The 24,706-nt window shown below is 44.9% G+C and overlaps 1 protein-coding gene across 4 annotated transcripts in view; it reads right to left on the reverse strand.

Moving 5' to 3' along the window:
- ulk2 (unc-51 like autophagy activating kinase 2) overlaps positions 1 to 24,706 on the reverse strand; it is a 130,129-nt gene that overhangs the window by 8,492 nt on the left and 96,931 nt on the right. For 2 of the 4 annotated variants that reach the window (XM_072469864.1, XM_072469868.1), the window contains 9 exons: positions 22,461 to 22,598; positions 17,839 to 17,984; positions 16,221 to 16,301; positions 15,014 to 15,285; positions 14,713 to 14,909; positions 13,588 to 13,697; positions 11,627 to 11,779; positions 11,032 to 11,240; positions 2,751 to 2,929 (listed from right to left, as the gene is read on the reverse strand). In XM_072469864.1, the coding sequence (XP_072325965.1) occupies positions 2,751 to 2,929; positions 11,032 to 11,240; positions 11,627 to 11,779; positions 13,588 to 13,697; positions 14,713 to 14,909; positions 15,014 to 15,285; positions 16,221 to 16,301; positions 17,839 to 17,984; positions 22,461 to 22,598 (1,485 nt within the window). The remainder of the gene's footprint in view (positions 1 to 2,750; positions 2,930 to 11,031; positions 11,241 to 11,626; positions 11,780 to 13,587; positions 13,698 to 14,712; positions 14,910 to 15,013; positions 15,286 to 16,220; positions 16,302 to 17,838; positions 17,985 to 22,460; positions 22,599 to 24,706) is intronic. The other 2 variants (XM_072469865.1, XM_072469867.1) reach the window with 2 other exon arrangements.

Here is a 24,706-nt window from a genome sequence, read left to right on the forward strand (position 1 = left end):
AAGGTTTATAAGAGATAGGATGTATAATCATCTGGAAAGGAATAATTTGATTAGAGATAGTCAACACGGTTTTGTGAAGGGTAGGTCGTGCCTCACAAACCTTATTGAGTTCTTTGAGAAGGTGACCAAACAGGTGGATGAGGGTAAAGCAGTTGATGTGGTGTATATGGATTTCAGTAAAGCGTTTGATAAGGTTTCCCACAGTAGGCTACTGCACAAAATACGGAGGCATGGGATTCAGGGTAATTTAGCAGTTTGGATCAGAAATTGGCTAGCTGGAAGACGACAAAGGGTGGTGGTTGATGGGAAATGTTCAGACTGGAGTCCAGTTGCTAGTGGTGTACCACAAGGATTTGTTTTGGGGCCACTGCTGTTTGTCATTTTTATAAATTACCTGGAGGAGGGCGTAGGAGGATGGGTGAGTAAATTTGCAGATGACACTAAAGTCGGTGGAGTTGTGGACAGTGCGGAAGGATGTTACAAGTTACAGAGGGACATAGATAAGCTGCAGCGCTGGGCTGAGAGGTGGAAAATGGTGTTTAATGCAGAAAAGTGTGAGGCGATTCATTTTGGAAGGAATAACAGGAAGACAGAGTACTGGGCTAATGGTAAGATTTTTGGCAGTGTGGATGAGCAGAGATCTCGGTGTCCATGTACATAGATCCCTGAAAGTTGCCACTCAGGTTGAGGGGGTTAAGAAGGCGTACGGTGTGTTAGCTTTTATTGGTAGCGGGATTGAGTTTCGGAGCCATGAGGTCATGTTGCAGCTGTACAAAACTCTGTTGCGGCCGCATTTGGAGTATTGCGTGCAATTCTGGTCGCCGCATTATAGGAAGGATGTGGAAGCATTGGAAAGGGTGCAGAGGAGATTTACCAGAGTGTTGCCTGCATTGAGGGAAGATCTTATGAGGGAAGGCTGAGGGATTTGAGGCTGTTTTCGTTAAGAGAGAAGAAGGTTAAGAGGTGACTTAATTGAGGCATACAAGATGATCAGAGGATTGGATAGGGTGGACAGTGAGAGCCTTTTTCCTCGGATGGTGATGTCTCGCACGAGGGGACATAGCTTTAAATTGAGGGGAGATAGATATAGGACAGATGTCAGAGGTAGGTTCTTTACTCAGAGAGTAGTAAGGGGGTGGAATGCCTTGCCTGCAACAGTAGTGGACTCGCCAACACTAAGGGCATTCAAATTGTCATTGGATAGACATGTGGACGATAAGGGAATAGCGTAGATGGGCTTTAGAGTGGTTTCACAGGTCGGCGCAACTTCGAGGGCCGAAGGGCCTGTACTGCGCTGTAATGTTCTATGTTCAGGAAGAAAAGGCGGGCTGTGCAAAGCAGCAGTGTTCAGGGAGGACGAAGCTGTGATCATCATTCATGCTTCAGTTCACCATTGAGGATACATTTTGCTCCTCGCATGCAGCATATTGCTGTAAGCTACCTTGCTTCTCAATCATAGACCAGCCAAAGGCAGATATTTTCCACAGTGGCAGGAAAGAAAACTCGGGGGATTTTGTTTTCTCAAGACACTCCTTTGAAACATCTAGCAACTAATCAGAGTGGCAGTATCCTAGGAGCATCTGGCTAGGGGCTTTTCACAGTAACTTCACTGAGTGTTAATGTAAGCCTACTTGTGACAGTAAAGATTATTATTAGCTGGTGCGGGTGAATGGAAAGCTTAAACATGCATGTACATTTTGATGGACGGGGGGAGTGGGGCGGGGAAATCATTTTAGGTTTCATTCACCATTTAGATTTCAGTCACCATTTTCCACCTTTCTACTATGGGTGACTGTGTGGAGTTTGCACGTTCACCCTGTGTCTGCGTGGGTTTCCTCCAGGGGCTCTGAGTTTCCTGAGTCCAAACGATGTTAGGTGGATTGGCCATGCTAACGTGCCCCTTTGTGTCCAAAGGTTAGGTGAGGTTGCGGACGATAGGGTAGGGGGGGGGGGCCTGGGTACGATACTCCTTCGGAGGATCGGTGCAGACTCGATGGGCCAAAGGGGCTGGTTTAGCACAGTGGACTAAATAGCTGGCTTGTAATGCAGAACAACGCCAGCAGCACGGGTTCAATTCCCGTACCGGCCAACCCGAACAGGCGCCGGAATGTGGCGACTAGTGGCTTTTCACAGTAACTTCATTGAAGCTACTTGTGACAATAAGCAATTATTATTATTAAATGGCCTCCTTCTGCACTGTAGGGATCCACGTCTGTTACTGTTAACATTTTTGGAGGAGAGAAACGATTGGATTGTTCCAAATCACTCAAAATTTACATATCACCACCGGACAGGAGTCACAACTTAATTCACCACTGCCAGCCCATGAACAGATCAGCAATAAATGCCAGGAGGATCACCAGAATTGTGTTTTACTTGTCACTCAACAGAACCGCCACAAAAATGGAGTTTACATAGTACAACACCCAAGAGAGAGCTGCAGTCACCGATAAGAATTTAAAAGAGCTGCTTTGTGCTCTATTGTTATCAGAAGGTACAAAGTCATGCAAGCGATTCAGTGATATTTGATGCTACTTCCTAAATGCAACACAAAGAAAGACAGCTAGTGGAGTGCTTTTAAACAAAATAAATTCAGAATAATAAATTTTGATTGACAGGATGTCTAGGTTTTTGAGCCGCGCCGTATAGTAGATTTGGTGACCTTCAACCCCTCCCCACGCCCTTCACCCCCCCTCCCCCCCAAAATCCCACTTGTACAAGAAAGGTAAATGACTGCAAGTACTACTAACCCCCACTCCTTGCTGAGACGACTGATCTGGTCCACCACTACACTCTCCTGGATTTGGTAGAGAGAAGCGGCAGATGTCCCCAGGTCCCAAGTGCCTCCTTTCATCATTGCAATGTCCATAATGCATTCTGCAAACGTCAGCATTGTATTCAGGTGGCGCAAGGTATCCGTATGCTCTCTCTGCAATCGACAGGCAGAAGGAAAAGTTAACTCTGGTTCTGAATTTTTATTTTTAAAACAAACTCGAGCCGTACTGTAGTTCAGCCAACTGAAACCGATCAATTTCACTTCAATAAGTCATTGAGTAAAAGCCATTAACTCCTGATTTTAAGTATCTTCTTCACGAGCTCTCTGACCCAAGGCAGGTCCTTAGTAATTAGTTGCCAAACAAATCATGGCAAAATGTCATGATTTTTTAACTCCGGATAGGGAGAGGATACAAAAGTGTCATGATTTGCAAACATGCAGCTAATGAACACATAGAATAGGACACGGCCAATCAACAGTCAGGACACTCAGGGGTGGTATCTCACTATAAAAAGGATGAGGTACTCACACCCCGCCTCTTTCCACAGATCAACATCTACAGAGTGAGACAGGGTGTATCCTCAGCATCACATCCCAGCACGTGGCTTCGAGCAAGGCTGGTTCAGTTAGACTGAGTTACTACATTTAGATTAGCAGAGTCAAACTCATTGAGAACTGTGCTAATAGTTCAATAAAACACACTGAACTCACTTCAAAGTCTGGAGCATCTTTTATTCAAAACTGCATCAAGTGGCAGCTTGTGTTGTTCCAAATTACATAAGGCAACAAAAGGGTCTGAAAACACAAGTGGGCAGCACCCCTGCCTCTGAGCCAGATTCAAGTCCCACTCCAGGACTTGATGGCCACATAAAGTGTGCTCATATCTGGGCCATAGCATTGATTATCAACCTGCAATCCTTCCAATACATGGATGGCAGGTGGTGAGAGCGGTAGAATATCAGAACCTGCAGAAAGTAAAGGAAAACTGCAGTACTTTGCAAAGCATAATCGTGGACGGAGACATGGGAGGCCCCCTGGTCATCAATGTTCTGTTAAGGAATGGTACCAAGTCTACGCCAGCCAGAATGGGAATTGAAATGTGTACCGTTGCTGTTAATCTGATCCACACGCTGGCCGTCTTGCCAATGTTTTTTTTAAATGAATTTACGGGATGTGGGGGTCGCTGGTTGGGACAGCATTTATTGCCTATCCCTTGTTGCCCTTCAGAAGATGATGGTGAGCTGCCCTCTTGAACCACTGTAGTCCCCGAGGTGTAGATACACCCGTGCTGTTAGGGAGGGAATTCCAGCATGTTGCCCCAGTGACAGTGAAGGAACAGTGATATATTTCCAAGTCGGGGTGGTGAGTGACTTGGAGGGGAACCTCCAGGTGGTGGGGTTCCCAGGTATCTGCTGCTCTTGTCCTTCTAGATGGATGGGGCGTGGGTTTGGAAGGTGCTGCCTAAGGAACCTTGGCGAGTTCCTACAGTGCATCTTGTAGATAGTACACACGGCTGCCACTGTTCGTCGGTGGTGGAAGGTTTGAATGTTTGTGGAAGGAGGAGCAATCAAACGGGCTGCTTTGTCCTGAATGGTGTTGAGTCTCTTGAGTGTTGTTGGAGCAACACTCATCCAGGCAAGTGGCGAGTATTCCATTACACTCCTGACTTGTGCCTGGTAGATGGTGGACAGGCTTTTTTTGGGGGGGGGAGATCAGGTGGTGAGTTCCTCCCAATACGATTCCTAGCTTTTAACCTGCCCTGGTAGCCACAGTATTAATATGGTTAGTCCAGTTCAGTTTCTGATCACTGGTAACCCCTGGGATAGTGATTGTGGGGGATTCAGCGATGGTAATGCCATTAAATGTCAAAGGGCGATGGTTTGATCCTCTCTTGTAGGAGATGGTCATTGCCTGACACTTGTGTGGCGCAAATTCTCTTGCCACTTGTCAGCCCAAGCCTGGATATTGTCCAGGTCTTGCTGCATTTGGACATGGACTGCTTCATTATCTGGGGAGTCGCGAATGGTACTGAACATTGTGCAGTCATCTGCGAGAATCCCCACTTCTGACCTTATGATGGAAGGGCGGTCGGTGATTGATGAAGCAGCCGAGGATGGTTGAGCCTAGGACACTACCCTGAGGAACTCCTGCAGTGGTGTCCTGGAGCGGAGATGATTGATCTCCAACCACCGCAACCATCTTCCTTGATGCCAGGTATGATTCCAACCAGCGGAGAGTTTTCCCCCGATTCCCATTGAATCCAGTTTTGCTAGGGCTCCTTGATGCCATACTTGGTCAAATGCTGCCTTGCTGTCAAGGGTAGTCACCCTCACCTCTTGCGTTCAGCTCTTTTGTCCATATTTGAACGAGTGACCCTGACGGAACCCAAACTGAGCGTCTGTGAGCAGGTTATTGTTGAGTAAGTGCCACTTGATAGCACTGTTGATGACTCCTTCCATCACTTTGCTGATGGAGAGCAGACTGATAGTGCAGTAATTGGCTGGGTTGGATTTGTCCTGTTTCTTGTGTAGTCACACCTGGGCATTTTTCCACATTGCCGGGTAGATATCAGTGTTGTAGCTGTACTGGAACAGCTTGGCTAGGGGCGCGGCAAGTTCTGGAGCACAGGACTTCAGTACTATTTCCGGAATATTGTCAGGGGCCATAGCCTTTGCAGTATCCAGTAACTACAGCAGTTTCTTGATATCCCACGGAGTGAATCGTATTGGCTGAAGACCGACATCTGTGACGCTGGGGATTTCTTGAGACCGAGATGGATCATTCCTTCGGCACGTCTGGCTCAAGATTGTCGTGAATGCTTCAGCTTTGTCTTTTGTACTGGTGTGGCTGAGTTCCTCCATCGTTGTGGTTGGGGATATTTCTGGAGTCTCCTCCAGTGAGTTGTTTAATTGTCCACCACCATACATGGTTGGATGTGGCAGGACTGCAGAGCTTAGGTCTGATGCATTCGTTGTGGAATTGCTTACCCCTGTTTACTGCTTGCTGCTTATGCTGTTTGGCACACAGGTAGTCCTGTTGTAGCTTCACCAGGTTGACACCACATTTTTTTGATACACCTGGTGTTGCTCCTGGCATATCTCCTGCACTCTTAATTGAACCAGGGTTGATCCCCTGGCTTGGTGATAAAGGTAGAGTGGGGGATATGCTGGTCCATGAGGTTGCAGATTGTGGTTGAGTACAATTCTGCTGCTGCTGATGGCCCACAGCATCTTATGGATGCCCAGTCTTGAGTTGCTAGATCTGTTTGAAGTCTATCCCATTTAGCACAGTGGCAGTGTGTTACAATGGAGGGTATCCTCAATATGAAGATGGGATTTTGTCTTCACAAGGACTGTGCGGTGGTCACTTCTACCAATACGGTCATGGACAGATGCAACTGCAGCAGGCAGGTTGGTGAGGCCAAGTATGTTTTTTCCTCTTGTCGATTCACATGATGCAGGTGGTCCAGTCTAGCAGCTGTGTCCTTTAGGACACGTCCAGCTCTGTCTGAGGTGGTACTACCGAGCCACTCTTGTGAAGGGCATTGAAGGGCCTCACCCAGAGTATATTCCGCACCCATGCCAACCTCAGTGTTCCAACATGCTGATGGTGAACGGTACATGGAAATCAGCCGGTTTCCTTGTCCATGTTTAACCTGATGCGTTCGCCTTCATGGCGTCCAGAGTCGATGTTGAGGACTCCCAGGGCAACTCCCACTAGGTCTCCACCTCTGCTGGGTCTGTCTTGCCGGTAAGACAGAACAATACACAGGAATGGCGATAGTGGTGTCTGTAAGGTATGATTCTGTGTGAGTATGACTGTGTCAGGCTGTTGCGTGACAACATTTGCACAAGCCCATAGATGTTAGTAAGGATGACCTTTTTGTGTTTTTGTAGCAGTTGGTTGAATACAACGGAGTGGCTTGCTGGGCCATTTCAGAGGGCATTTAAGAGTCAACCATATTGCTGTCGGTCTGGAGTCACATGTAGGCCGGACCAGGTAAGGACGGCAGATTTCCTTCCCTCAAGGACATTAGTGAACCAGATGGATTTTTACGACAATGGTTTCATGGTCATCATTAGACTTTTTATTCCAGATATTTAATGGTTTGAACTCCACCACCTGCTTCGATGGGATTTAAACCCGGGTCCCCAGATCATTACCTTGGTCTTTGGATTGCTAGTCTAGCGACAATACCACTACGCCACTGCCTCCCCCGAGTTAACCGACCCCGCAGCGTTAACTATATTGAGGATAATTAAGTTGATTGTTAAAGTTATTTATTCTATGATTGAGGAGAAAATTCTTAAAGAGTGCTCGACAAGGTAGATGTTGAGGTTGATTTTATTGCTGGAAAGTCTAATTTGAACTTGTACGGCAACAGCTGCAACAGCACTCAAGGAGCACGACACCGTGCAGGACAAAAGCAGCCCACATGACTGGCACCCCAACCACAAACATTCAATTCCGCTATCACTGATGCACAGTGGCAGTATGTATTATCTACAAGATGCACTTCAGGAACTCACCAAAGCTCCTTCGACAGCACCTTTCAAACCCATAACCGCTCCATCTAAAAGGACAAGGGCTGCAGACATGTGGGATAACCCCACCTGGAGGTTCCTCTCCAAGCGCAACATCCTGACTTGGAAATATATCGCCGTTCCTCAACTGTTGCTGGATCAAGTTCCTGGAATTCCTCCCCCCCCCCGAAAAGCAGTGTGGGTATACCTACACCACATGGACTGCAATGCTTCAAGAAAGCAGCTCACCACCATCTCAAGGACAATTAGTGATGGACAATAAATGCTGGCCTAACCTGTGATGCCCACATCGTATGAATGAACAACATTTTTTTTTTTAAATTTGAAAATGACATGGGGGGGGGGGGGGGGGAAGAGAAAATACTTTTTTTTTTTTAAAATAGGGAATAACCTGGAAGTCGGTTTGGAAAGAGAATGCGTGCAATGAGGGATACAAAGGAGGTAGAGAGAAGAAGTGGTCCTGTTCACGATTGAGATGACAGAACTAGAAAGGCAATATGAGATGGCAAGATGTAGGAAGCAGCTGCCAATGTCAGTAGGTGAACTAACAGGGAGGGAGGGGTTAAAGGAGCACGGGATAATGTTGAAGTCAGAGAGCAGGGGGCAAGGCGGGTCGAGATGGACGTGAGCACGAGAAGTTACCTGGGCACCTTGACTGAGGAAAGTGGTGAGAATATTTCAGTGAGAAACTTGGCACGGGGCAGTAGAGAATGAGGATTTTAAAAGGAAAGGCAAGATGATTTTATTTGATTTATTGTTGTCACATGTATTAACATACAGTGAAAAGTATTGTTTCTTGCATGCTCTACAGACAACGCATACCGTACATAGGGAAGGAAGGAGAGACTGCAGTCTCTGAAGGAGAGACTGCAGACTTGCCCTAGCAGTTTAGCCAGGGGAAGTGGGGCAAAGTATAGCCAGAGGGATCAATAAAAATAATATCTGGTCACCCAGAATAATATGTGCTTTACATTTAAAGCTTGATAAACGTTGGCAACAAGGATACTAAAACAATTCAATACTTCTGAAACCGACAGGTCGAAAAAACAAACTGGAAAAAGAAAATAAAGATTTTATATCAAGGTCTTTTCACTGACTTCACAAATCAAGACCAAATAACAGTGGCAGGCAGCAGAGCCGATGAAGTGTATCGTACGCCATGATGAGGGGGAGGTTCCAGCCCCTAACATCGGAGCTGTTTCTTTGTTTGCATCTCAGTTGTTCTCTTTCAACCCCCCGCAGAAGCAAGTGATGCAACAGCAGCTGACGGTGCCAAATGCACACATTCATAAAGTGTCACATGATGAGCCGGCTCAGAAAAGTTCAGCAGGGGACTGGAGAACAGATTTGTTGTCTCTGGTAAACAAACTACTCAAGTCTCTCAAGCATTTAATAGTTGCACAGCCATGTCAAGTTATTATCTGCTTTAACAACAGCTGTTACACAACACAAAACCTTCCACCCCACTCAAAAAAACTTGTTTTCCGTCAGCTGCAGATTTAAAAAAAAGATTTAAAAGCCACAACAATCCAGAAAGCAACAGTCTGCTGCACTGTCTCCTTCCTTCCTCCTGCTAGCAACGCACACTCTTTCAAAGAGTACAACTATAAATAAGACTCAGGCCGTTTCCTGTTTTGGTGCGTAGGAAAATAACAGCTAGAGAAACAGGCTTTGTATCTGCTGCAGCCCCTCTGAGGCGCCAATGAGACAAAAGGCTGAAAGGCCTCGTGTTTGTCAGACAGCTGCAAACCACAACAAATGGGAATCTGTGAAAGATGTCACACTGATTGGGAAATTCAGGCAGCAAACATCCGTCGACACCTTCAGGTGGCCCATAATTGTGCACCCAGGTTCCACAGCAGACATTCCTCATTACCGAAGCAGCACTGTTGCGTACAGTATTCCCAGGTATGACGCCTTGGGGTAAACATGATATCACTGCATTTGGAGGTGTAGAGGCACAAAACAGCTGTGTTTTTGTTGCTGGGCCTCTGAAGGCAGTAACATTTCGGGTTATCATTCCACTCCTGCCATCAACAGCAGATTCAGGAATCTTTCCTACCTTCACAGGGGCAAAGCAAGCACAACTGCCTAGGCCAGAACCAACAAAAGTTTTTCTACTCGCTGTTCTGCATAATACCACTGGCAACCTTTAAAACTCACTATAATCTACACACTGATTGTCCAATTGTAGAATTCATATCTCCCCAATATTAGCTAATCCATAGCATAAAGAATAATTAACAGGCTTTATGGGTGGTTTATATATAGAATATATCGGGCGGCACAATGGTTAGCACTGCTACCTCAGACCGCCAGAGACCTGGGTTCAATTCAGATCTCGGCTGACTGTCTGTGTGGGGCTCACATGTTCTCCGTGTCTGCGTGGGTTTCCTCCGGGTGCTCCGGTTTCCTGCCAAAGATGTGCAGGTCAGGTGGATTGGTCATGTTAAATGTGCGCAGAACTGTTTAATGAAGCAGTTCTATAACCAGAGAGAGGCCAAAGAACAAAGCAAGCAGCAGAATTTGTGGTGTTTAAGCAATATAGAGTTAAACATGGATCAGCCCACACAGTTCAAGCATTTTTCAGGATGACAGGGTTTTGCTGGTACCAGTTTTTCAATAAACTTTTACAAAACACTTCAAAAAGGAAAGAAAATATACATATGAAAAGTAAAAAGGGAGGCCTTACGCCATCCCCTCCAACAACTTAACCCACTAAACATTAAACTATCCAACAAACTGAAAGAAAAAAATGGGGCAAACGCCCCTTACAATAATAAAAATGAGCCAACCCCCCCCCCGCCCCAGGGTTGCTGCTACTCTTGACCTCCACCTAACGTTCCGCGAGAAAGTCCAGGAACGATGTTCCATCTTTCTTACATTCTAAAATTCAATACCAAGCTATATTTATTTTTATCGAAAGATTAATTCAGTAGTTCAGGAAGCTTTGAAAAACAGGACAGTCCTTTCTTCATGAATTTTAAGGCTCACCATTTGTAACTTTCTTCTTGCAGAATATCTCATTGCATTTTTCACTGTAAAGTTGAATTGAATATATCATCTTTTCTTGGATTCCATTATTGGGCAGGGACTGAAAATGCACTGGTGTTTAATATGAATCTATATATTGAGGGAATGAATCTATATATCGAGGGAGTACATGCGTGAATTTACAGTTTGGTGGCCCAGGGTTACCATTCATTGGAGTAAGTGGAAGACATTTGTCTTACCTTCAAGGACAGCGAGACTGTCACAGGAGGAGAGACCAAGTCAGTTAAGATTATATTCATTGGAATTTAGAAGAGTGAGGGGAGGGATCTCATAGAAACTTACAAAATTCTAACACAATTAGACAGGGTAGATTCAAAAAGAATGTTTCCAATGGTGGAGGAGCCCTAGTTTAAGGATAAGGGGTAAACCTTTTAGGACTGAGGCGAGGAGACATTTCTTCACCCAGAGAGTGGTGAATTTGTGGAATTTGCTACCACAGAAAGTAGTTGAGGCAAAAGAGTGTGAGATTTCAAGAAGGAATTAGATATAGCCCGTGGGGCCAAAGGGATCAAGTGATACAGGGGGGAAGGCGGGATGAGGGTATTGAACTTGATACTCAGCCATGATCATAATGAATGGTGGAACGGGCTCGAAGAGCCGAATGGCCCCCTCCTGCTTCTATTTTCTATGTTGATTCAAACTGTTACGAGAACTCACCTCCATTAATGTCTCTTCTGGCAGTTCAGGAGCTTCAAATGTGATAAATCCTTCTAAGCTGGGAGGCGAGGTACCAAAGGTTATGTACTTCAAACTTGAAGGGCCCTCTGCCCCAGGAGGCGAGGTGCCCATGTAAGCACCTGGCGGAGATCCCATGCAAATCCGTCCACTATTGGAGCAGAGAGATCCGAGTGGGCTGTTTGAGCCAACTGCAAAGAAAAAGGCATTTACTCATGGTGATGGGATAGCTGGAATCATAACTGTTGCAAAATTATGTAACTTCCAAAATAAGGAGAATTTCAGGTCCTTAACTTTGTAAAAAAAATAAAATTATTCTGCTGCATTAATGTTGTTTTAAAATACATCATAAAATCAGAACCATTTCCAATTGGCATTGTGATAGTGTCGATGTCATGAAATAAGAATCAATAAACCACTTTGGGTAACGTCTCATGGATAACCACAACTTTGAAGTTAACTCTCCTTCCCCCAAACCAGCTGACCACCTTCCCCAAGTAACCTGTGACTCAATGCGAAGGCTACAAGCCGACTAAAGTCATGTATAATTTTAATTTTGTCAGCAGTCAAGTCTTACCTGACATTGTCCTTGTTCTGGTGACCATGTGACTGCTATGGGGAGGGGTGACACTACTTGGTGGTGAACCTACAGTGAACACCACAGTCCTTGGGCTCACTCCTATCACCATGGCAGGGGAACCCACTGTCAAACCAGAAGCACCTGCTGGAGCTGGGCAGAGAGAAAAATAAATCATGCAAACAGGAAGAAATAGTGCAAAATGTGCAGACTGCAAAACAGCACCTCAATAGGACAGACAAGAACCACAGAATTTGCGAACACTTTGTGCACTATTTCAACTCTGTACTAAATTAAAATATATGAGCTGGCGGGTTTTGAGCAGTGTGCTCGCACTGATGTCATGTGCTGTATAATGGTCGGGGGCAAGTGCATCTCTACCCTTTCCTACAGCTAGGCCTTCAGGGAGAGGTGACAATCAGAGGCAAGACATCTTTGGAAGGAGAAGAGAATCCAGTTCAATGAAGCTGCTGCAGTGCACCTCAGTCATGGAATACTGCCTTCAGAATGCCCTTTCCCTCTGGATTAATTATACACTGGTGTTGGGAGCATGCATCAGAATACAAAAGTGGAGGTCAAATACTGTCATTCTGAGTATCAGATAAATGCAACAATACAGGTTTAACTAATTCAATTCAAAATGTAGAAATGTCTTTACTCCTCCATCTCTTACTTTGTCTCACTGCCTTCCTCTCCATCAGGAGTTAACTTGTACTGGGAGGTACTGGGAGGTTCTGGGAGGTTCTGGGAGGTCTTCAGTCCTCCATTATCTTGCTCATTTAGTCATCCTTACACCTATTTGTGAGGCTGGGCAGTGAATCCTCACTGGCAAATTACTGTGGGTGCGAAACCACAGCTGAGCCTGAAGATGTCCGCGGCCAGCATCTACCGTTAGCTCCCCACCAACACAATGGGCGGGGTTTAATGGCCACGAAAAAGCAGCGCTCCGCGGTGCAACGTGGCTGATAAAAGCCGGGAGTCCCCGCTCCCGTGATTTACCTGGCACACATTGCCTCGTGAAGTCTAACTCGATCTCTCAAGACGTTGCAATGTGAATCCTGCCCATTGCGGGCAAAATCACTTGAGCAAATCTGCATATTAAAGCGGGACAGCTAGCCTCACTGTAATGTGCAGATTCCCCAGTTACCCGAGGCGTGGGATCAATCTCCCTCGCCTCGGAGACCTCAGGCAAGCGCCGTTCAGCACTGGTCACCACAAATGGGGACCAGAAGGAATGGCACTTCGGTAGGGGAGGATTGGGGCCCCCAGGAGCATGCCTCTTAGCCAAGATGGTGCCCTGGCACTGCTGGTACTGCCCTGGCATTGCCAGGGTGACAAGCTGGCATTTTTTTGATTGAGTGCATTAGGGCTGAGGGTTGCTTCGGGAAGCCATTTAAAAACGGTGTCCTGATCTCTTGCTGCACTGAAAAGTTCCAGCGAGCGGAGCTCCTGTGTACAAAACAGGTTGTGTGCGATCTCTGTCACGTGTTTCCCGTTGAGGGCCCTCATCAGACGCGGATCGCGTTTTATAGCCTTGCGTTTCTCGGCACTACGAGTGCTGTGAAACACACGGCTAAACGTGCTCGCTATGGAACTTGTTCCCATTTAGTTAAATCCCGCCCATGTTTTTTTCATTTAATCTTTGAAAAACCGGCAGCAGAAAAATGGAGGAAAGCGAATCCAAGGTTTGAACAGGCAGTTCCAGGGTGGCATTATTGGGAAAATGGAAATGGCCACTTGGTTGCCCTTTACATGGAGAATGTTGCCACGCATACAGAGATGAAAAGGGCTTAAACACAAAGGAGAAAACTGATGGCAAAGCTTTTTCAGTGGAGCAGATATAGGAGAATAATAAAATGGATACTGGGTGCCAAATACAAAATAGAAGTAATTAGCATGTGAACAGAACTGAAGAGATGTCCTCATAATGGTATTGACATGCAACCAGCAATTTCCTTTACCTGTGTCCATTGGCCGTTCGGCATTGAGACTATCAGTGCTCCCTTGATAGGTCTGCCCTCCAAAAGTGGTCTTTATCACCTGATCTGATAACTTTCCTGTACTTACAGATCTATAAAAAGATTTAAAACTTATTTTGTATGCATAACAACGGTCTTTTAAAAAAATATATATAGTTACCAAAGCCATTACAAATGCATACACATCAAAATAGTGGGGGTTTTTTTTGTATATTTTACAGAAAGGAAAATCTTGCATTTGTATAGCACCTTTCACAACCTCAATGTCCCAAAATGCTTTCCAGACAATGAAGTATTACTGTAACGTAGGAAATGCTAATTTGGAAGCCAATCTACGCACAGCAAAGTACCACAAGCAGTCATATGACAAGATGCACTGTTTTACTGATGGTGATGGAGAGATAAATATTGCCCAGGTCACCGGGCAGAATTCCTTTGCTCTTGTTTGAATTATGCCATGGGATTGTTGACATTTACCCAAGAGAAGATACAGCCTCAGGTTTACAACTCATCCGAAAGCTGGCACCTTTGAGAGTGCAGCACTCCCTCAGTGTTGTCTTCGAACTTGGAATCAGGAATGCGAGCTCTATGCCAAGGCTGATACTATAATTAAAGTGAAGGATACAGCAATGCCATGTGGTAGCTGTATTGCAATTATGCATTCTTCAGTCAGATATAGCCCATCCCAGACATTATTTATTTGATTAAATGTTAGAGTACTCAATCCCCCCCAAAGTTAAGGGCAATTTAACGTGGCCAATCCACCTACCCGGCATATCTTTTGGGTTGTGGGGGTTGAGGTCCATGCAGACACGGGGAGAATGCGCAAACTCCACATGGACGGTGACCCGGGGCCGGGATCAAACCCGGGTCTTCGGCACCATGAGGCAGCAGTGCTAACCACTGCACCACCGTGCGTCCATCAGCCCAGACATAAAACTCACTCGGATCTGTACTAACAAGAAATGCAAATCATCCCAGCCAACTCAGCCAGTTGCTCAAAGCAAGTTATCTTTTTGCACAGGAAACATATTTAACCATTTTTGTTAATACAAGTCAAGTACTATTCTGGATCGCAGAGATATCAAAGAACAAAGTAAATGGTACCTGCCAAAAGTAGTTTTATTCTCCTCAGAAGCTGCACACTTAGCACTTGTTTGTCGATAATGATAGGTGCAGAATTCTCTAGCGTCCATCATGGCTTTGGACTGCATTGGTGGACTCTCAGTTAACCCTTGCTGCACAGCCAAGGCAAGCAGATTGGAAGATGCTTGTGTTTTAGGCAGCTTGAGAGGAGCAGTGGTCTATGGTGACACAAACATAGCAAACTTTAATTCATCTGAAAAGCAATAAGTCCAGGAATATTTCCATTCTATGGAACTAGTATTATCACCACATATTTGCATACCTTTGTTGGTGATCCAATGATGGTGGGCAACGGAGTTTTATGCAGCCAGTCGGAGCTCCTTGGAGATGTTCCCATGTGCTTTGTGGGGGAAGTTCCAAGGCTGACTGGTCTGCTAGGCTGTGGAGAATGGCTACATCCATATCCTGCTGATGGAGGACAGACTGGGTCCGAGTGCTGCTTACGTAGTTTCTGCTTGCTCTGGTAGATGTCGGTAAGAGTTGGGGCACTCTGGAGTCTGGCACCCAATAAGTGAGACTGAGGAGAAGGTGAACCTGGAAACAGTAATATGCTGGTGTTAGTCTCACAACATTGAGGGAACAAAATATCAACACAAACCGCTATTGACATAGCATCAGAAAAACTTCAAACCAATTCCTTCCTTTGAATCCAAAGGAATTCAATCATAAGACAAAATGTTATATTGAGCTACATATGGAAATATTAGGAAATCAGGTAAGAAGGTATGAACATAGGTACGAACATTCAGCCCATCCCACACTGTTGCTTCACAACGCCAGGGTCCCAGGCTCGATTCCCAGCTTGGGTCACTGTCTGAGTGGAGTCTGCACGTTCTCCCCGTGTCTGCATGGGTTTACTCCGGGTGCTCCGGTTTCCTCCCACAAGTCCCAAAAGAGGTGCTGTTAGGTGAATTGGACATTCTGAATTCTCCCTCAGTGTACCCGAACAGGTGCCGGAGTGTGGGGACTAGGGGATTTTCACAGTAACTTCATTGCATTGTTAATGTAAGTCTGCTTGTGACAATAAAGATTATTATTATAATAAAGGAGGTGAGAGAGATGGAGAATCTGAAGGAAGGAATCCCCTCGCAATCAAAACAGCTGAATGTATGTATATGAAATTTCTAACGGAAATCAAAGGAAGCGTGTGCCGATATTTGCCTTAATACCGAAGCGCTTTCAGTTACACTTTTGTCACGTTTCCCCGATGGTTTATAATAAGCTTTGCCTATATAAACCTGTCATGCTGCACTCTGGCATTGAGTGGCTTTGCATCTCGTCTGTAAATATCTGCACAGGAAATTCAGGACTTCCCACTTCCATCTCGTTTTTGAATTTCATCCCTAAAGCAAGTAGTCAGCAACACATTGGGACAAAAACTTGCTTTAATATCCTTTTTACTTGATAACGCACACTCCCTGGGACAATAGGTATATGGGACTTTGGCTCCTTCTCTCTATAATGCTTACCTGATGGGGTCCTGGACCTTGACTCGTGGCCCTGAGGCAAACCACAGCAGCAATGACCAAGTTGTTCGGGGATAGTCCCAACTGCAGAAACACGAAATAGTTGGTAATTTTCTGCCAGGCAATTTCAAAGTCAATTAATTAATTTTACCATCACTGCAGTTCCACCAAGTTTACTTGTGAAAGCAAAAGCTTTCATATATATATCGCCAATGATAAACGTGGATAAAATAGAGACTTATGAAGGCAAGACTATAACGGAAAACATAAAAAAATGGTGGACTTGTTATTTTGGTACTTTGTATCATTTTCACAATGAAGGAAAGGACAAAATATCACCGATAAAAAGAAAATTTGAAAATAAATCAAGGAGCCGAATTTAATGGACTTATAGTTCTATTTTAAATGGCAACGGAGAAAATGGGACTCAAGATAGAGGCATCTCCAATACCTGTCGGTTTCCATCCATCGGTATTAAACGAAATATGCTGAAATTGTGAAGGCATTAGTGATAATCAAAACTCCCAAATTTCAACACTTCTGCCATGCTACAATTGTACGTACAGCGCTTCGGTGAGATGACACCTGGAATGCTGTGTGCAGTTTTGGTCTCCATATTTCAGGAGAAATAGATTTGTATTGGATGCAGCACAGTAAAGGTTCACGAGGCTCGTTCCTGCAATAAGGGGTCTGCCTTGTGAGAGGTGGAATAAATTGGGCGCACACTCTTGTGTATTTTCGAAGTATTAAAGTTAATTTAAATGCAAGGCATAAGATTTTGAAGGGAATCGACAGGGTAGACACGAGATTATTTCCCTTGGCTGGGAAATCTGGAGCACCAGGACACAGAGGCCAAACATTTCAGACTGAGATGAAAGGAAATTTCTCCCTTAAAAGGGGGAAGGAGGGCTCCTCCAGAGATACGTGGATGCTGCATTGTTGAGTGTATTTAAGGCTGTGATAAACAGATTTTTAGCCTCTCAAGGAATGAAGAGATGGGAGAAGCTGGCAGGAAAGTGGAGTACAGGTCAAAGATCGCCATCGAATAGTGGAGGAGGCTCAAGGGGCCTTACGGGAATCTTCTATTTCTTACGCTCTTAAGACTGGAAAATTGCAAATGTCATTAATTACTTCAGCAGAACCAGACAACTACAAATGTTAATTTAAACAGGTGCATAGAAGTTACTGGAATTGATCATAGGCAATGACTGACTGAGAACTTGAACAGGAATCACTTGATCAAAGAGAATCAGCATGGATTTGTGATGGATAGACCACGTTTGAGAAATTGCGAAGCACTTCCTCGCGCAACTAAACTGTTACTCGAGGGGCTGTCAAAACTGAGTCGACTGAAACCTTTGAGATCAAGATCAACAGATTTTTGTGAGGTAAGGCTATCGAGGGGGATGGAGCAAAGGCAGGCCAGTTCATTTGAGGTACAGCTCCATCATTATCGAAAAGAACGTCAAACAGAATCGAGGAGCAGAAAAGATTACTCCTGGTTCAATACTTCTCGACGGGAGGTGCGAATGCAGGGCAAGTGTTGCCTTTCATGTAATTTGTGCTGCAATTTATATGCAAAAAACTGGGGGAAAACTATGAATTAATTCCATTTACATACCGAGAGGTGAAGGAGAGTAAGGCCGGGAGGATCCAGTGGAGAGTCTGCGGCCTGGATTTTGTGGTGCATCTGCTGCAACTGGCGACCCAGATGCTGGCTTCACAAAACCTACTGGGCTCGTGTTCGATCTCTTCACCATTCCAGATCTGAAAAGTTCACAAAGGAAATAATGGGCACAGAACGACTTGCATTTATATAGCACCTGCCATTAAAAATCACAAGGGGCTTCAGAGGAGTGCAATAAAACAAAACTCAGCACCGGGTTACACAAGGAGATATTAGGACATCTGTCCAAAAGCATGGCCGGAGGTAGGTTTTAAGAAGCATCTTAAAGGAGGGAAGAATAGTAGAGAGGTTGGGGGGGGGGGGGGGATGCTGGAGCTTAGGGCCTGGACAGCTGAACACATGGTCACCAATAGCAGAGAAATTAAAATCAGGGATGTGCAAGAGGCTGGAGTAGGAGCAGCGCAGAAATTTCAAAAAGTTGGAGGAGGGTACAGACATAGGGAGTAGCAAGACCACGCAGGGATTTAAAAATGGAAGGGAATTTTAAAGGTAGTAACTATTCCTAAGGCAGTATTCCACACATGATCAAAGCCCTCGGGTATCTCATTAGGCTGACTGCTCTTTGAGCGTGATCTCAGACATTGAAAAATGAAATGAAATGAAAATGAAATGAAATGAAATGAAAATCGCTTATTGTCACAAGTAGGCTTCAAATGAAGTTACTGTGAAAAGCCCCTAGTCACCACATTCCGGCGCCTGTTCGGGGAGGCTGTTACGGGAATTGAACCGTGCTGCTGGCCTGCCTTGGTCTGCTTTCAAAGCCAGTGATTTAGCCCAGTGTGCTAAACAGACCCTCAACATTACGCATCAACATCACAGTCCTTCCTTGTTGTTTGCAGAATTACAGTTTACAGCAAGAAATACTGGAGAGCAATGAATGAAGGAAGTCCGAGCTAATTTTCTTTATTATAGCAAGGGAGCACTGAACTCACTGCCATTACAAGACAGATGCAATAACTTGCTGGAGAGTGGAGAAGACTATCTAGCCCACCTGTCCAAGTGTTCCTTTGGTGCAACTCTAACAACTCCGAATCCTGTTTTGCTGTTAAAAAACCTCTCTCAACTCCTACTCAACATCAAATAATACTTTTTATCCCACTACTCATGCCACATGATCAGCACTCTTTTATTTCTTTGCAATTATCTCTTCACTAACTAATGATAACAGATGACTTGTTCTATTTTCACCACACGTTTTAGCGGATTGTGGATTGGTTCTAGTTTGGACTTGTGATTTTATAAAGCAAATCACCCATGAGACCGTCCTCCAGGTGGCATAACATACAAGCTCCATTGTTAAGGCCTTTCTAATCTTTAAGGTTTTCTGTTGCTGGGTGTAGGAGTGACTTTTCCCACAATGGTGACTCGTGGATACAATGCTGCCCCACATTGTGGAGCATCCTCCTCAAATTCGGCTGCCCACAGAAATTCTCCGCCTGCTCCACGATGACATGTAAGCCGCGATCCTCACCAACGGGTCCACCACACCAGTACGTGTGCAAATTGGAGTCAAACAGGGCTGCGTCATCGCACCAATGCTCTTCGCCATCTTCCTTGCAGTAACACTCCAGCCCACCACCCTGAAGCTGATAAGCAGGAAACTGTTCAATCTCCCCATGCTTCCAGGACAGAACCAAGACCACCCCAACCTCATTCATCAAACTGCAGTACGCAGACGACATCGGTGTGTGCGCAGAGGCCAAGCTACAAACCACCGTCGACACATTCACCGAGGCATATGAGAGAATGGGCCTCCGACCAAACAGCTGGAAAACAAAGGTTCACTACCAACCGCTACTGCCATGCAAAAATGCCCCACGGCCATCAAGATCCATGGTGAGCCCTTGGACAATGTGAATCATTTCCCACACCCCGGGAGCCTCCTTTCGGTGCGAGCAGACACTGATGACAAAATCCAGCATCATGCGCCAGTGCAGTCTTCGGACTCCTGAGGAAGACCTCAAACTCAGTACCAAGATCATGTTCTACAGAGCAGCCATGTCCTCGCCCTCCTGTATGCATCAGAAACATGGACAATGAACAGAGGCCCCTCAAATCCCTGGAGCGGTATCACCAATATTGCCTCTGCAAAATCCAGCAAATCCACTGGCAAGATAGGCGTACCAACGCGAGCGTCCTCTCTCAGGCCAATGTCCCCAGTATCGAGGCACCGGTGACGCTCAACCAGCTGCAACTGGCAGGCCACGTTGCCTGACATAAGACTCCCGAAACAAGTGCTCGACTCCGAGCTCCGCAATGGCAAGCGATCACTAGGATGGCAGAGGAAATGCTACAAGCCTCCCTAAATAAATCCTCATCAACACGTGGGAATCGCTTGCCTTAGAACGCACAAACTGGAGAAAGCACATCCCCAGGTGCGCCAATTACCTTGAGCATCGCGGAGCACACGGAGGCCAAGCGTAAGCAGGAGAGCACAGAATCCACAGTGTCCTACCCACCTCATCAAACACCATCTGCCAAACCTGTGACAGAGTCTATGGATCCAGGATTGGACTATTCACCCACCGCAGTGCCCACCTCCCCAGAGTGGAAACAAGTCATCCTCGACATTGAGGGACTGCCCAAGAAGCAGCAGCTGCCCCACATAACATGAAACCTTTTGCAATTAATTTTCTCTCTTATATTAAAAGGATGCTTTGTCTTTTCTCTGGGCATTCTGCGACAGAAACCAATTTGTGTCTAGAGGATGAATGGCCAATCACACACTCCCAACTCCTCTTTTACCCTGCTGGAGGCTAATCCATGCATTGTTTTTCTTCCTTACCAAGGGCACGCTTCTGTTTGCAACGCTTTCAAAACCATGAATGAGACTGGGAATTAATTTTATGGAGAAGCTTCGTGAGTCTGCTAGACTGTGCAAGAGTGTGTACACAAATCATTGAACGTGGCAGGGTAGATGAGAGTTAAAAAGGTATATGGGATACTGGGTTTTATTAACAGAGGCTTAGCAACTGGCTACCACCTTCTCATGGATAATTAGCAATGAGCAACAATTGCTGACCTTGCTGGAAATGCTCACATCCCAATAAAGAATTTTGAAAAATGAAGTACAGAGGCAAGGAACACATGCTGAAGCTTTATAAAACTCTGGTGTCCCAATTGGAGCAGTGTGTCCAATTCTAGGCACAATGCTTTGGGAAGATTGTGAAGAATGCTTTCGGGAAAGAACTTGCAATAGCTCTATAAAAAGCGGAGTCTATAGGAGTGTACATGTGCAATGATTTATGGGGTACCTCCACTGTTGACCAGTGGAATCAGGCTGGCCATGTAGCATTAATTACATTCTCAGATGGGCAGATTCTAAATCTGAAGCAGAAACCAGTCAGAAAATTCCCCTCACAGCCCAATGTGCCAACGTAGTTGAGGCCAAAATGTGGTGATATTTCAAGAAGGAATTAGTTATAGCTCTTGGGGATAAAGGGATTTTGGAGGGGGGGGGGGGGGGGGGGGGGGAAGAGAGAGAAGAGCGAAAGAGAGAAAGAGGCAGGATCAGGGAATTGAATTTGATGATCAGCCATGATCATAATGAATGATGGAACAGGCTCGGAGGGCTGAATAGCCTCATCCTGCTTCTATTTCTATGTAAGTTTCTAAGTCCCTTTCAGAAAAAGACAAAAATGTTATAAAATAGTTCATCAGTACTATCACCTGCCCTGCCTTCCATCCAATTACTTCTGGCTTGAAATCTTGTCTGCTTTCGACCCATTGACACCCGTGACTCATTTCCAGACTGTTACCTGAAGGTCTCCCATTCATTCGGCATATTTCAGTTGATAGCACAGTGACCTGCAAGCTCCAGATAAGGAGCTTCAACACTAACGCAGCTTCAACTCAACATCAGAACTAGCAAGAACACAAAAAAGGAGCAAGAGCAGCGTTCCGCATGTCCCCATATTACAAAAATCTGTGCATCAGCTTCAAATTCTTGTCCCCAGTTCCACCGACACAAAAGCAAAAGGCACCAAAGGCAACATTGCACAGATCCTCTGGTGCAAATGAATGCAAAAATCCCTCTCTGGCTACAGGAGCATTCGCTTAACCCAAGCACTCTGCTGCATATTGAACTGTTTCATTTATGATGCAGCATCAGTTGGCGCATCAGCAAACAGTCCATCAAATGGAATAAAGTGTTAACATTTAGCGAATCTTATAACCCCGCCTTGTCTTGAAACTAGGACGGAAAACAGCTGACAAGCTTTCTCCACCTGACTGAAATTTGTCAAGAGTATCAAATCATGACAAACATTTTTAAAGATTATAGGACAGAAACTGATTGAGAAGGAGAATATACGGTTACTTTTCTTACACCACACCCACATCATAATAGAGGCAGCATTGAAAATCGCACATGCAGCACTGCGTATGGTACAAGGTCGGTGGAAATCTAGAAATTTTTTAAATTACTGATAAGAAATTTGGAAAATAAGATATCACACAGTTGTGAAAATGCGATCATATTCTTTAAACAGTTAAAATTCTTACAAGCATATTAGCATTGGATACTAAAGCACACAGAATACAAATAAATAATGTACCTGGGTGACCCATAGGGATTAGTGTTATGGCTAGAAGTGACATGCAGGTTCTGCTCAATCCGCTGGTAGTTTCGAATCTGTGTAGGGACTGGAATCGGAGCCGACTCAGTCCGAGGAGACACTGGAGGTGGACACTGCCTGAAGTCAAAACACACAACAGCTGGCCGTGAGGCAGGAGTTACAGCTCCTCGACGTATCTGCACCATTATCTGGCTATTAAAATAGGAGGTATTTAAAAATATCTTGAGCAGCTGCTATGCGATACCCGCCTGGCTAGCAGGAGTGAGCAACAGCTAGGGTTCTCTCTTGTAAACAATGCCCCACTTTAGATATGACTATTGCTCAAAACCTCCATGAACTTCCTTTCAACTTTGTCTGGGCGATCCAAGTAATGAAGTCCAACTTTAATGAAAGTGGTGGGCGTCAACTAGATAGGAAGCTCTGCCCTAGCAAGCTCTGCCCTAAATCTGAAAAAAAAAACATTGACACAACCCTCCCTTTTCTCTTCCCCCATCCAGCTGCATCAGATTACATAAACCCTCGAAGTTCCAAGAAAACAAATACAGGGAATGTCACTGGGAACGCGGTGTTCCAAGGCAGTACCAAACGGTATACCAGAATAAAAAGGTTGACGATCAACATCACAACGGAAGTCACAAAGATAAAAGAAAATTGAAGCCAGTAACACAGTTCAAGGTAAATATGGTTTGCAGCAGGGGTATTTCTGAAAGGCAGCAGCTTACGTTGACAAACAGGTCACAGTCTGAATGTTGACGTTCTGTTCCTCATATGCGGTTTAACTTAATGACGTCTGCAAAAATACCCCTGCTACAGGTCTCATTTGCCTTCTGCTTGGCATGGAGGTCTCGTTCTCAATTGACTTTTCAAGGACTTAATAAAAACACTAGCTGCAGCCAAATGAAAGTTTAAAAAAAAAGTTGCTCAAGTTAACCGTTCCCTAGCCAAACAGAAAAACCTAACTAGGTTATTTGCATACCCAGAGTGCAAATGATTAATGATTACTTCAGATCATTCTAAACCATCTGAAACCGTAGCAACTCAGTTGGTCATGGATCCATCCCTTGCTCCATCATAAATTGCGTAGTAGATTTCTCAGACGGTGTCAAAATTAAGTCCTTTCTGTTTCTCAAATTTTGCTGCCAACATTTGAAGTTCACAGAATACTGAACATTCTGCTTACTAAGTAACATTCATATAACCGGTCAAGGTGGGGGAGGGCAAAAGGCTGCAATCATCATTATCTCAACTCTTCCACTTTTTTTGACACCTGGCTGATGAAGAGCAGCATAGCCGTGCAACGTGTAACAACAGCTTCTGCCAAGAACAAAAGTGGACACCAGAGGATGGGGGCCAGGGAGAATAGAAAAAGGAATCAATGGTTGACATCCATGTAGTATTTCAGTTACTAAAATGAGAAACAAGTTAAAGAGTAAGCTATACACAAAGTGGTTCTCGTTGAAAGGAGAGATGGGCATGAATTGGTTACATAATTCATGAGTAATACCACCTATTAGCAAGCATGAAAATAACTGGAACGTCTTTCTGTATGCTGTTAAAGTGATAGTGGAAGGCAAAGTAAATCCATGCAGCTCAATTACTTTTCTCTATAAATCTACCGGGTGACCACTCCTTGGCTGAGAAGAGCAGTGTATTCTGCCGAGCATAAATCTGGGGAGAATACGGAGTGACATACCCCAGGCCACATGCCTCTGCACCATTCCATCCAAGAAGAAATTAATTGCACAGGACAAGAGACATGTCCTTGTACCTTTTACATGCACCATATCCAAGCTGTGTATAACAAAACAAGCGTTTTGATTATGCTGAACAAACTGACAAGAGCAAGTTATTTACCAAAAGGTTTATGTACAGAATGGTTAAAGAAGAAGCCTTTTAAAACAGGGATCCTCATGTGTTGAAGGCTATGGAAGCTCAATCGCTGAACATGTTCAAGACAGAAATCAATAGATTTCTGGATACTGACACCAGGTGATCTAGGGATAGCACGGGAAGATGGCAGAGGTAGTTGACTATCCATTACCTTATTGAATGGCAGAGCAGGCTCAAGGGTCTCAATGTCTACTCCTGTCCTATGTATCAGTTAAATGCCAGATAAACAACAAATCTTCCAGTTTCAATCTCTAATTTTTTAAGATATTTTCTGTTAGTGGGTGGCAACAATGGTGGAGGCAGAATTTGCCTCGGCATACTGAACATTTCTTGGA

The sequence above is a fragment of the Scyliorhinus torazame genome, chromosome 12, assembly GCF_047496885.1.
Source record: "Scyliorhinus torazame isolate Kashiwa2021f chromosome 12, sScyTor2.1, whole genome shotgun sequence".
Lineage (NCBI taxonomy): Eukaryota > Metazoa > Chordata > Chondrichthyes > Carcharhiniformes > Scyliorhinidae > Scyliorhinus > Scyliorhinus torazame.